Source organism: Aquila chrysaetos, chromosome 2, assembly GCF_900496995.4.
Source record: "Aquila chrysaetos chrysaetos chromosome 2, bAquChr1.4, whole genome shotgun sequence".
Taxonomy (NCBI): domain Eukaryota; kingdom Metazoa; phylum Chordata; class Aves; order Accipitriformes; family Accipitridae; genus Aquila; species Aquila chrysaetos.
This window is the reverse complement of record NC_044005.1, coordinates 13382858-13396518: the sequence shown is the minus strand read 5'-3', so window position 1 is coordinate 13396518 and position 13661 is coordinate 13382858. Positions and strand designations below refer to the sequence as shown.

The 13661-nt window shown below is 44.3% G+C and overlaps 1 protein-coding gene across 2 annotated transcripts; it reads right to left on the bottom strand.

Moving 5' to 3' along the window:
- Window positions 1-4916: 4916 nt before the first annotated feature.
- On the bottom strand, window positions 4917-13197 carry HSP90AA1 (heat shock protein 90 alpha family class A member 1). Of its 2 annotated transcripts, XM_030040296.1 has the most exons (11): window positions 13019-13197; window positions 10993-11151; window positions 10529-10895; window positions 9861-9994; window positions 9041-9349; window positions 8326-8491; window positions 7852-8042; window positions 7559-7706; window positions 6547-6815; window positions 5862-6195; window positions 4917-5661 (listed from the first exon to the last, which is right to left on the bottom strand). In XM_030040296.1, the coding sequence occupies exons 2-11, from the start codon at window positions 11149-11151 to the stop codon at window positions 5552-5554; spliced, it is 2187 nt and encodes a 728-aa protein (XP_029896156.1). In that variant the 5' UTR covers window positions 13019-13197; the 3' UTR covers window positions 4917-5551. The 2 variants fall into 2 exon arrangements, with proteins under 2 accessions (XP_029896156.1, XP_040975660.1); XM_041119726.1 differs by lacking the exon at window positions 4917-5661 and having other exon boundaries at window positions 6115-6371; window positions 6500-6815.
- Window positions 13198-13661: the final 464 nt, after the last annotated feature.

Genomic DNA, 13661 nt, shown 5'->3' with positions numbered 1-13661 from the left:
TTCTCGAGAAATCCCACAGATCTTGAAGGCTCGATCTCCATGGGTAAAGGGCATTCAGGTGTCCGGGGCCATTCAGACTCTGCAGTAGTTCCAGATTTCTGAGGCAGTTCATACAGTTCCACTGATTGTGATGGAAAAGCAGCTGTCTCCTTACCAGTTATTTCCACTGGTGTTTGAAAATCATCTTCCAGTTCCATGTAAGTATCACTGTGGGACTCTGTAATTGGCAGGACTGAGATTCCAGGTGTAAGAATAAGTTGTGGATCTTCTAGATGGGAAACATCTCCCAAATCTATTGCCTCTGGCATGCTGTGCATCAGTAGAGGTTTAATTCTTTTCTGATGTTTACCACTAGTGAAATTCATACTACAGTCTGCGTGAAGCGATCCATCTTCTTAGCAACCACAGTAAGTATCTAAAAACTAAAATAAAATTACTCCGAATGAGCGAGGCAAGTTCTGTGCTGCCAGCTCCATCTCCCACCAAAGGAATCACCAAGATACCCAGGTGGGAGGTTTCCCCCAGACTTCCAGTGCACAAAACTCTCTGGCACAGGGGCCACAAAAGCAAAGCAAGAATGCTGGAGAGCATTTTAGCAAGTAGAGCACAACCCCCAGTGGCACTTTGCAGGAGAGACTGTCACCGTTATCGTTCCATTAATCTCTCCACGCATCTTTTTATGTAACTTCTACTTTGCAACAAAAGCCTGTTAACAGCTTTTTAAATACTGCTTCAGGAAAAACTAGTGGAACAGCACTTGAAAAGGCCTCTCCTCAGGAAAAAATGAGGGTTTTTTTTGCTTTAAAAACTATTATGGACTGTGTTTTTTTCTAATAGAGAAAGGCATCTCACCATTATAATTTACAACTAGTCATAAATAGGTAAGAAAAAAATGACTTAGTGAAATATACTTGGAAACCATACTTGTGTATTTTACCACATTAATAATGAAATGCTTGGCTCATGGTTCAAATCAGGAGAACCCTGTGCAGTGGTAAACCCAAACACCCTCTGCCCCACACCCTCCTCTTCCTCGTCACCCCAGCAAAACAGCACCTTGGTACAGAAGAATGCGCATGTCCGTCTCCTCTTCACACTGCTGCTGCTAAGGGTACTGAATGCTCCTCTGATACAATTACATCTGCTCCTCCTCGGAGCAGCCATACTTTGGAGTTTTATTCACGAGTTCTTTATTTTTAGCCTTAATTTAAAAAAATACAATGTTTTATACAATTTGCTAGCACAAAACCAAATCTTTGTCCAAAATCACTTTTCATTGTCCAATATGACTTTTTCAGACTTTTTCTAGGTAAGGTTTGCTTTGTTGAAGATAAAGAACATTTAAACAAGAGCAATTCACATCACTCTTCGTTTAGGGTGCTCTCACTATTAAGCAAATAGGCAGGCCAGGCAGAAGACCATCTGAAATGATCCATTTGCCAAAGTTTCTACTGTCAAATTAAGACCTCCAAATACAAATTAAGAATGTGAAAAAGTGAACATTTCATAGTTGGCTACAAATGAATGCAAAATACTGGAAAAAACTCTTCATTGGCAAGACGCATCATTGGCTACGAATGCTATAGTAACTGTTTATGTATGTGGGCTATCAATAGCACATTTTAGATGGATTTTTTATTTCAAAAATGAATCCAGTTTCCCCTCATTCATCACCACACAGAACTTACCCATGTATTTTTTCTGCTCCTTTCCTTGTTACATTTGGAAATCCACCAAGTTCAATTGTTACAATTTCTACGACAATGAAAGCCATTTTTCTTCTCTGCTGCCATCCAAAATTAAGACTGTACAACACGCCTTTCACTAGAGCAACAGCGGCACCAGCACTTCATCTCCTAAGGTTCAAAAATCCATATACAGAGTAAATGTGCTCTCCACATATGGAGTAGTTTCCTTCCAGAAAGAGCAGCAGAATCAAGTACTTCTGAATTTGGTATCCCAATGCCTTAACCCTGGCATGATTCCAAAAAGACTACTGTTGATAGGAAAATCTTCTGATGAACTTCAATGAAACCTCCGATCATCAGCAGTGTAAGCTCTCAACCAGGAGGTGAGAAGCATAACACCAAGCTGTGCCAAGTTTTATTGTAACCACTTATTCAGAGCCATTTGCTCCACTGCTCTGCAGCTCCAACACAGAGGAACATGTTTTAATATCAGTACCCAACTCTTCGCTGAACTTTGTCATGCATTTCTGCTTAGAAGAAATGAACTTGTAAGCCCCAACCAGTACCGTACCGTGAGCCTCACCGCAGGGTCTAAGAGCCCTGAAAAAAAGTCAAGTTACTATTAGGGCACCCGGCCATTCCTAAACTCCACTGTGGTGCTCTGCGACACTTTTATTTACTGTTAAAACAGTACAAAATGTGAGAAAACAAAGACCATGAACTGCTACTACAGAGAGCTTAGCAAGAGAACTTTTGGTAACAGCGTCCTTATTTCCTAAAATGTATTTCAGCAAAAAGGTGGCCAATGAGGGGAGCTCCGCACTGTGCCAAAGCAAAACCCGCTGCCGTTGCGTCCTTTGTGCAAGATCTACCGTCTGACTCCTCAGTGTAGACTCAAAACACCAATATGTTCTCATGGCAAGAAATATTGGAGATAACCCTCAACAGATAAATTAGTTTTCAAGGGAGGTAAAGACTTGAGTCAAAGACTTGAGCCATCGCTTCAGTGACAAACTGGAAAAGTCTGCCTCTAGCATTTTTTGTCACTGTAAATTCTAGATCTCAACATACTAACTGGAAGATATTTTCACAATTTTTTTTTACACATTGCAAGAGATCTTGTAAAACAGATTTTAGTCACAAGAGACACGTACCTTAAAATCTACCTGCTTTTAAGTCCTTAGTTTTGGTACAATGCTACTGAATTTTTGCCAGTGAGACCTTATGAGAAATTACCTAAAGCAGACTGAAATATCATCCTCATAGCTTTCAACATTTAAGCATCACCAAGGTGGAGGTGTTTACCTTCTGATCATTACTTCCATCATCCATGCACCAAACTGCAAGTCAGTACTGATGTACACATTCCTAACCGTGCAACCCCTCTTACAAGCTGGAAGACCGCATGTTTTGATGTCATATTCATTACTATAGCAACAGTATATTCACTGCTATGGCACAAGGTGGTCATGGAACACGAGACACCTCATCCTAGTCAGGTGGCTTACAGCAGTTCCTATTGACTAGGAACAGTGACACTGAAACTTAATTAGATCTCGCCTTGCCCCCAGGCTGCCTCACTGCCCAAGAGAATTACTTGTTTTGGCATTGCTTACACCTTCACCTTGCTTCCAACTTTCACTAACATGGTAACACTGACCTCAAGTCTTTTTGAAATACCCATAATTTGAAGCGATTTTGGACATATGTCATGACACAGAGTGACAGGTAGGGAGGACAAACACCCCACATGTAGCGACCTGTGACTTCAAACAATTTTGTAAGCCACACGAGAACTCTAGTTGCCATGAGCTGCAACAAGCTTTGTGACAAACTTTGGACATGACAGGGGATGTAAAGCACTGAGACCTGTGGGAGGAAAGTGTTTTTGAAAGGCATGTTTCCTTTCCTAAACTTCAATTCTTAACTATCAAAGTCAAGCAGCATATATTTCCACCAAGTTACTACTATATCTCCCTCTTGGAGTAACTTGGTCTAATGCAAGTGTGGTCTGAAGCATACAGGGTACGTCAGTGGAGCAGTTGGGGGTGTAGAAGCACATTAGGCCTTCAGCAATTATATAAGCAGTACTGAAGCAGGTTTATTTTCATATCCAATCCTTACTTAGTTTCACTTTGGAGAGAATTCAGAATTATTTGCAAGAATGTGAGCACATCAGTCTCATAAACCAAGACACAAGAGGTCAGTCTGAAGTGACTTCTGTAAGGCCACTTACCTAATCAGAGCACAGCACTGCCTTTGCATATCCACCACTCTTATCCTACAAGTGAAGCATAAATTGGGACTTACCCCACCCCCAGGAGAGTACTGCTTTGACATAAACTCATAGTATCCTTAGAAACCCAGAACTTGTGCCACAAACTACTTTGCATTAGCTTGCCTAAGGTTGATTCAGTACCTTGAAGTTACCAGTACAACCAAAACCAATTGTCCTTTCACTGGATTACAAGCAAGCCAAAACACACCACCACATGTAAATTTTTTTACATTGAGCTCTGCTTCCCAAATACTAGTTATGAAACAGGTAAGAACAGATGCAAATATAGGAAACTAAAGACTAGTCAGAGAACAGGGGCAAGATGGTCAGAACTTGTCCCTCCTCCTCCCCCCGATGAGTTCATTAAACTCCAGCTTCTTACAAGTACCAAACCTTATCTGCCTGAAGTCAGTGAAGGGTATCTGATCTGCATTAAGTGCTTGGCAGGCAGGGGAAGCCACTGGATCTGGCTATTAACAACTCCCATTTCCTTTTACCTACTCTCCTTCAAACAGGAAGGTCAAGGAATACAGAATGCAGCACAACATAGTTATTTCCTGAAAGTCTGTATGTATGATGTAGTGCTGACTACCTCACTTCACATGGAAAACTCATCACCTCAGTATGGCATGATTAACTGGGCTTGCAGCTTTAGGAGCCTAACTCCATTGGCAAAGTTTTTGAAAAAATTCCTGGATTATCAACACAAGTTAGGTTTAACTTGAGGCAAATAATCACTTTTTCAGAATAAAGTTGTCTTGAGACCATTGAGAACTGCCTGACTTTTCTGCTTTGATGTGGTACTAGTTTGTAGTGGCATTGCAGAGCATGCAGTATTAATTATAGACTTAACAAGACAGCATCTAGTACTCAAGATCCAAAGCACAAGCTGAATGCCAAGAACAGCAGGTTTTGTTCCCAGTGTTAACAGACAAGTCAGTTGACACAACTCATTCTTAACACTTTTATTCTTACAGTTCTAGGTTTGAACTGTACATGCAGAGTTGCATAAGTCACAATAGAGATTTACAGTGGATTCTATTCTATGGTAGAGTGCAATCCAGAATCCTTAAACAGTATAAAAAACAACTTTAAACATCAAGACCTTGTTAGGAGCAAAAGGGTTAAAGCTTCCCCAAGTATTTCAGCTCTCCTAGATACCTAGTTACTAGGTACTGTATGTTAGATTAGAGTTGAAGAGCTGTATAACACTAAACAAACTTGAACATCCTGATGTCATACCATCTTTGTTACTTCTTTCCCACATTTCTGGCAATTAAGAATAAGTCAAAAACCCTGCCACCTGCAACCAGCTAAATACAGACAAAAATAACTACTCCTTACTTGCCTGTTTAGGGTTGTACAGTGTTAAAGAAAATATTCCCTCAATGGCATTTGTATCTCACATCAGCTGAAAAAGCAATGTAACAAAAATAAAGGTATAACATCTTTGAAAATAAATATAAAGAGGGAATGCAGACAAAGTGTCAAAGATTTTTTTTTTTGGCAGGTAACATTCATAATATACAAAATATAACTTATTCGTATTAGCCAAGGAAACATTCATGAGTTCCCATAAACTGTTTTAATCCACCTCCTCCATGCGTGATGTATCATCATCTCCTTCAAGAGGTGGCATCTCCTCAGTAACTGCTGGACTGGCTTCTTCTGCAGCAGTATCATCTTCATCAATGCCTGTTCAGGAAACACATATATCATCAATACTGGTATCAGAATTCAAAGCTGTATTCTCCTTAACACTTCAACCCATCTAAGATTCCCCCTTTTCCACAGGTACAAAGAAGCACCAAGGTGATCTCTAGACACTCGGTACCCTGCAAGGGCACATAAACACACCCAGAGTTTACTGGAGACAGGACAGATTGCTAACTTACCCAGGCCAAGTTTGATCATTCTATAAATGCGGTTGGCATGTGTCTGAGGATCTTCTAAACTGAAGCCGGAGGACAGAAGTGCTGTCTCATACAGCAAAATGACAAGATCCTTCACAGACTTGTCATTCTTATCAGCCTCTGCTTTCTGCCTCAGTGTTTCAATGATGGAATGATCAGGATTAATCTCCAGATGTTTCTTTGCTGCCATGTATCCCATTGTGGAGTTGTCTCTTAGTGCCTGCGCTTTCATGATCCTCTCCATATTGGCAGTCCAGCCGTATGTACTTGTTACAATACAGCATGGAGAAGTAACTAAACGATTGGAGACAACCACCTAGAAAAATGAACACAAAGCAAAAGTTTGCAAGTTAACATTTCAACACATATACTCCATTTACTATCCCCACTGATTTAAGCAAGGTTCAACGTTGAAATGCTGCTGCATGTCACCAAGACCCAAGGCTCATGAGATCGAGCTTAAGAATTTGCAACACCAACTCAACAGAACCACTCAGCTTCACTGAAAAACATAGCCACCTTGTACCTATAAAGCTGTATCTTGCAGAGAGATTGCAGTCTCTTTCAGAAAAGTCAATTGTAACACACCATTACCTGAGCCTTCTCTGCAGCAACTTCATTTCAGATCATTAAACTTGTTGTATACAAACTGAGAACTACTAATTACCTTTTCTACTTTCTTTTCAAGGATATCTTTCATTATTTTGCAAAGGTTTTCAAACTTGGCTTTCTTCTCCTCCTGTTTCTTTTTCTCTTCCTCATCTTCTGGAAGCTCCAAACCCTCTTTTGTTACAGAAACCAGGGTCTTGCCTTCAAATTCCTTCAGCTGCTGCACACAGTATTCATCAATAGGCTCAATCATGTAGATCACTTCCAGGCCATGTTTGCGAAGACGCTCCACAAAAGCGGAGTTGGCCACCTGATCTTTTGTTTCACCTGCAAGAATCAAGAACACCAGTTGTCGTTTAAGCCTCAGCACTGTAACATGGCAGACAAACATGTCTTCTGAAGAGCCTGTGCAGCATTTCCAGTGATACTTGGATGTCCATACAAGGGAAAAACAAGGGGCACAAAACAGGTATGGCAAGCTACTGCAAAGATGAGGCTGTCCTGAAGAGACTCAAGCCTTTCAAACTGACACCATAGCTTGTAACACTTCACTGGTTTGAAAGTAGATTTGTATTTCCTGGGAAACCAGGTAGAGAAATGTTTCCCATCCCTGCCAAGGAAGTAAACTGAGAAGCCCTGTAAACAGCATTTGTATTTTGAGAAAAGCCTTAGTATCTGATGCCCAAACAGTAAAACTGGTTTGAGCATTAGGTCTTAAAAATTCAGATACTCCTGGCCAGATATTATTAGCTAAAGCCTGAACATAAAGCTATCTTAAAGGCACCTCAGAGACTCTGAAACATACTTTCTGGGCTTACAGGGGAAAAATGCTGACGAAGCTAGCTGTGCAAGGGGCAGTTTTATCTATAGTTAGTCCTGATGTCCTCATGGACATAGTACCATATTAAGGAACTGTAACTACTATAACAAGTATGTCCTGCACAACGTGGTGCCCCTTATCTTTCTTTCTCAATTTACCAAGAGAACTGCCATGTTATTTTCCATTTTCTAACCCCAAAAAGATAACCCTATGTAGGTACCTGCATTTAGACAATTTGTTACCAACTCACCAGTAATGTAGTAGACATGTTTCTGGTTTTCCTTCATCCGAGTGCAGTAGTCCTTCAGAGAAACCATTTCATCACCAGATGCAGATGTGTAATACCTCAGTAATTCCGACAGCTTCTTGCGGTTCTGGGAGTCTTCATGTATACCAAGCTACAAAAGTAGAAGAAAAAATGGAAACTACTGAAGTCTTAAAATTCCTTTAGACAAATACTAAACTGTGGTAGTCTAGTATTTCAGGCAGAACAAAAATCTGTAGCTTCTACAATGAGTATTATTAAGCAGAAAGACTACAAACCTTGATGTTCTTGGAGAACTGCTCATAGAACTTTTTGTAATTCTCCTTGTCTTCGGCCAACTCAGTGAAAAGTTCTAAGCACTTCTTCACCAAGTTCTTCCGGATCACTTTCAGGATCTTGCTTTGCTGCAGCATTTCACGAGAAATATTCAGAGGTAAATCCTCAGAGTCTACCACACCTCTCATGAAATCTGGAAGAGGACAGTGAGAATTAGCATTGCAAGTCTCAAAGAAAACAAGATTACCAGTTACCACCTAATTGGCTCTGCCCTTTTAAAATGATGAATCGGTTTCTACAGGATTTTAGACAACACGAACTAAGCAGTACTTTCAACTGCTCAGGTACTTCCAGATCAGCTCTTTAGGACTCAAGTCCTTCCCCCCTCAAATTTCTTTAAACATGAAGGGAAACTACAAAATTGCTAAGCAGTTTATCTATGTCTTGGGAAACATTTTCCTCAAAAATATACTCACTCAGATATTCAGGGATCAGTTCCTCACAGTTGTCCATGATGAAAACTCTGCGTACATACAGCTTGATGTTGTTCTTCTTCTTCCTGTTTTCAAACAGATCAAAGGGTGCACGCCGTGGGACAAACAGGAGAGCTCTGAATTCCAACTGCCCTTCCACAGAGAAGTGCTGTGAGAAAGCAAGATGATCATTTTAGTCAATTTGCATGGCTCTCACTTCAGTAACTGTTTAACAGCTCTTCAAATGCAGAAGGCACACAGTAACCATCTGAGATTTCAGAAAAAACTCAGTAGCCAAGACACTGGTCAGGAACAAGCACTTTCTCCAGACAGACATACCCAAGTTCTGTTCAGTTCCTACCAGGCAGGTACACCAATTTCAGTTCCCTATATTATATACTAAGCTTCAAGAAGCATGTGTATTCTTACAGCGCTTCCCACTATAGACACAGAAAAAGGACAGTTACATCTCACTCCTCACCTTTACTTGTAGGTCTTTTAAAAAATAAGCTACAAATTCAATTTACATTTATCCGAGATCTACTTACACAGCCTTAACAGTAACCAGAATAATTGTAGCACAAAGTGTTACCCTCGCATAGCGAAGGGTTTGAATCACAGTATGATCTGGGACAACGGATGAGTTCAGCAGCATGTTTAGCAAGCTTCCAGCTTTAATGCAAAGTGTAATTGTGCCTGAAGAAAGACAAGAACTTACTTTGACAGCCAAGTGGTCTTCCCAGTCATTAGTCAGACTCTTGTAGAATTCCCCGTATTCCTCATTGGTTATGTCATCTGGATTCCTGGTCCAAATGGGCTTGGTCTTGTTGAGCTCTTCCTGATCAATGTACTTCTCCTTAATCTTCTTTTTCTTCTTCTTATCTCCATCCTTCTTTTCTTCTTCTTCATCAGAACCAACATCCTCAATCTCCGGTTTATCTTCAGTCTTTTCTTCCTTCTCCTCTTTTTCCTCTTCCTTTTCCTCAGCCTCATCATCACTCACCTCCTTATCACGTTCCTTCTCCACCTACAAGAGAGATCATTAATTGAATTGAGAAACCTGTTAGTTTTATCACTAACAGCTCTAAGGTATCCCCTGTAGTCTCACAAAGCTAGAAACTACATGAACATGTCATCAAGTTTTCCTCCTTGACTCAACTAAGGTCTTGCATTCTGGGTGCCCAGACAAGTAGTATTTTGTTTTCATGTGCTTATGTGGTAGATTATGCCAGTTTCGTTACACTGAACTACCACTAACAATGCACCAAAATGTAGTTGATTTTCTCAATGGTTTGGAGACTGTGATACTACTAGCTTGGTAAACATTTTTTACTTAGTCTTGTAAAATGAATTTGTAATTAATAGTCTTGTAAAATGAAGTTATAATTAACAGAATTACATTTCTTAAGAGCTGCATCCACATAACAACAATTTTAATTAACAAAATACAGATGGACTACTCTTTCTTAAATTTCAAAAATTCACTTGTTTTAGGGTGGCAATACTTAATTATTTAGTATTTCAAGCAAGGTACGTACAAAGAGTGTAATAGGATAGCCGATGAACTGAGAATGCTTTTTCACTATTTCCTTGATTCGCCGTTCTTCCAGGTATTCAGTTTGATCTTCTTTAAGATGCAGGATGACTTTTGTTCCACGCCCCAACGGTTCACCTAGAATGGAGTTCGCAGGTTTTACTTGTGCAGCAGCAGACTAGACTTTGACTAGTTCTAAAATGTGCCTTCTTTAAAAAAGCACTGCTGTTACCAGTAATGTCTTCACCACTGGGAAAACATAAGCTTCTGTCTACAGAAACAGCCTTACAGACACTTCCTTAAGCTTACTGTACCCAGCACGTATTTTGAAGTACACTTATAGATATTTTCACTAATTAGTGTGTTCATGTGTTACCTTTCAAGTTTCTGTATACAGAGTAGCTGTAGGAGACTACAGAAGTATTTCCAAGTATAAGCTTTAAAAGATTAGTCTTCGTTATAATGCACCATTTACTTAAGCATTCCCTTGTCATGTTATCAACAGTTACTCAAACTGGAATGGTGAGAACAGCTGTGCCTGAGCTTGTTCTGACACATGAGTAGTACTACCCCTTTTATCTGTTGTTTTTGTCTTTCTCAATGCATGGAGTAGATATCTGAATGCCAGAAATCTTTAGAAAGCACACTTGAGCAGAAACATTCCATACTCACCGTTATCAAGTCTGACAGTGAAAGATCCTCCAGCTGATGACTCCCAAGCATACTGCTCATCATCATTGTGCTTGGTGATCACTGTCACTTTTTCTGCAACCAGGTAGGCAGAGTAGAAGCCAACACCGAACTGGCCAATCATGGATATATCAGCCCCTGCCTGCAGTGCTTCCATGAAAGCCTTGGTACCAGACTTGGCAATAGTACCAAGGTTGTTGACCAGGTCAGCTTTGGTCATCCCTATGCCTGTATCCACAATGGTCAGAGTGCGATCATGCTTGTTTGGAATCAGGTTAATTTTCAGATCTTTTCCAGAATCCAGCTTGCTTGGGTCAGTCAAGCTCTCGTATCTTATCTTGTCCAGAGCCTGTAAGAGAAGAGGCAGGCTTTAAAATTCCCTGACTATTCCCAAAAGTCTCTGTTGTCTTATTGACATGATCCAGGCTAAGAATTAAGATACTTACATCTGATGAATTGGAAATCAGCTCCCTCAGAAATATTTCCTTATTGGAGTAGAAAGTGTTGATGATCAGAGACATCAACTGAGCAATCTCAGCCTGGAAGGCAAAGGTCTCCACCTCCTCCTCCATAGGTTGGTCTTGAGTTTGCACAGCTTCCGGCATCTGTAAGGAGAGAGAGAGTTGAAATCTCATCCTCAACGGCTTGTGCACACATCCTTCTGCAGGGAGTGACAATGGCATTCTAACGCAAAAGTTATTTAACTACGTGGTTTCACATACAGCACCCCACAGGAACACCCCCCCAATCTCATTTTCCTACCAGTAACAACTCCAGAACTGAGGAATGCAGAAACTAGAGGCAAGATTTTAACTCAGACTTGCTTTACCTTCACTTTGATTTGCACCACTTAAAGTAACACAGAACTTTTCCTCTCTTCCCCATTAATTTACAAATTAAAATGCAACCCTTACTTCCGTGTCACAGACCAAGTACGCATTACAAAAAAGAAAAATGCAACTGAGAACTTTGACCGACATTTGAGAGGTTAGTCACAGTACTCTGTAGTCGATTCTCACACTAAAGTCTCTATGCTTTCCTTTTCTCACGTCCACCACGCATTTTGCTCACACAACTACTATCTTCAGCTGCAGACACTGTCCACAACTGCAACTTATGTACCAATATGGCCCAACCGAACTCGTTACTCTGTCCTACACAGATAGATTATCCGAACTTCACCGCCCACCTGCTGCCTAGGCTATTCTCTGCACGAGTCAAAGTTCAGGAACGACAGATCCAACTCAATAAGGAACACCCCCCCCCCCGACCCCACTTTAGTGATTACGGAATGGAGACCAAGCACAATACTGTAATCCTTAACTACAACGCTAACAAGGTAAGAAATAGCCAGCCGACCAGCTACGGGACCTGGCTCCACACGCCCCAGCCGGGGCCGCCGCCCGTTAGGCGGTTCAGGAGAGCCGCCGGGCGCGAGCAGCCTCCCCGCGCGCCGCCGCGCAGCGCCCCCTGCAGGCTCTGCTCGGAACCATCAAAGATTCTAGAAACTGCCAGAGCCTTCCCCGCCCGCCCCCCCCCCACCCCCCGCCCGCCCCAGCCCCGCGCAGCCCGCAGCACCCCCCGCCGCCAGCAGGGAGCATTGCCCCCTCCACGCCGCCAGCAGGGAGCATTGCCGGGCCCCCCTGCCCGGGCCAGCGGGGAGCATTGCCGCCGCCGCCGCCCCCCCCCCCCCCCCCCCGGCCGCCAGCAAGGAGCACCGCTGCCCCCCCTCCCCAGCCAGCAAAGAGCATTGCCGCCCGCCCCCGCCGCCAGCACGGAGCGTTGCCGAACGGCCCCCGGCCCCCGCTCCCTCCCCACGCTTGCCTTAGCCGCTTTTCCCCTCAGAACCGCCTGCCGCAGTCCCTCCGTCTTACGCCCTCATGGCCGAAAGTCCATTCATTGAGAGCAAGGCTCGCTCGCTGTCCGCCCCCCCCCCCCCGCGACTGCCCCTCCGTAGCGAAGCGGAGTCGGGTCGCCCCCCTTGCAGCCCTGCAAAGGGGGAGCTAGTCCTACAGGTACACCCCGAACAATAAAACAGCCTCCTCCACCCGCCACCTACGCCTCCCTCCCCCAGCTCTGCTAGCCAGAAAAACCACCCCCCCCCCGCCAGGAGCTGCCCGCCGGTTTTTCGCCCTCTCCACCGCCTTACTTCAGAAACAAAAAAAAAAACCCATTCAATATGCTGACTTTAGAGCCATCAGCACCTCACTGCCTTTCAACCATACCCAGACTGCGAGACCCAGTAGCCCTCCGAACCCCCTTCAGCTTTAACAAGGACTAAAGAGGGAATTAAAAAAAAAAAAAAGGCACGTCCTGCACCACGCGGTTCACTGTATCCCCCCCCCCCCCCCCCAGTACCAGCACGGCGCCCAGACATGCACCAACCGCTGGCGTTTGAAAAGAAAACGCTCCCGCAGAAGAGCCATCCCCTGTGTATAACCGGCTACCGCTACAGCCGCCTCAGCCGCTCACCTTTACAGGGGGGAAGGGCTGCTAGTCTCCTCACTGAAACTGCCAATACGCTCTACCCGCACCGCTGTGCCTCCACTAGTGCGCGCTCCCCGCCGCCCGCTTCGCTTATATACGCCCGGCGCCGCCTCCTTCCAGAACCATCGGGAACCTTCACTGACAGGCACGGGGGAGGGGGCGGCTCGGCGCTGGGGGGGAAGAGGGCGGAGAACCGCGGCCACGCCGCGAGGGGGGCGGGGTCGAGCCGCTCGCAGCCAGTAGTAGCCCTCCGCGACAGCCGTCCGTCAGAGCGCGAGTCTCGCGCAGGCGTTTTCCGTGGTCTCCGCTGTCAGGGCGAGGGTGGGTTCTGCGCATGAGCCGGCGGCTGAATGAGCGCGCGCGCGCTCCCCATTTGTCCAACCGTCGTCGGCTCGGCCGGCGGGGGGGGGGGGGGGGGGGGGGGTGTCAGTGGCGGGCGGGCGCATGCGCGGTGGCCGCCCGGGGTGGCTGTTGGGCGCGCGCGGCGCCGAGGGGGAGGGGTCCGGGGGGGGGATTTGCGCAAGCGGCGGGTGACGTCATTCGCTGCCCTACGCCTCTCAGAACGTCCTAGAAGCGGCCTGCTGCGCTCTTGAGAAGAGCCTAGAAAGCGGGGGGGGGGGGGCTCCCC

Coding starts and splice junctions, on each gene's coding strand:
- HSP90AA1 (XM_030040296.1), bottom strand. CDS start 11,151: ATGCCGGAAGCTGTGCAAACTCAAGACCAACCTATGGAGGAGGAGGTG. Junction 8,492..9,040: donor AAGACCACTTGGCTGTCAAA/GTAAGTTCTTGT, acceptor GCTTTCTCACAG/CACTTCTCTGTGGAAGGGCA. Junction 5,662..5,861: donor AATGATCAAACTTGGCCTGG/GTAAGTTAGCAA, acceptor TTTCCTGAACAG/GCATTGATGAAGATGATACT.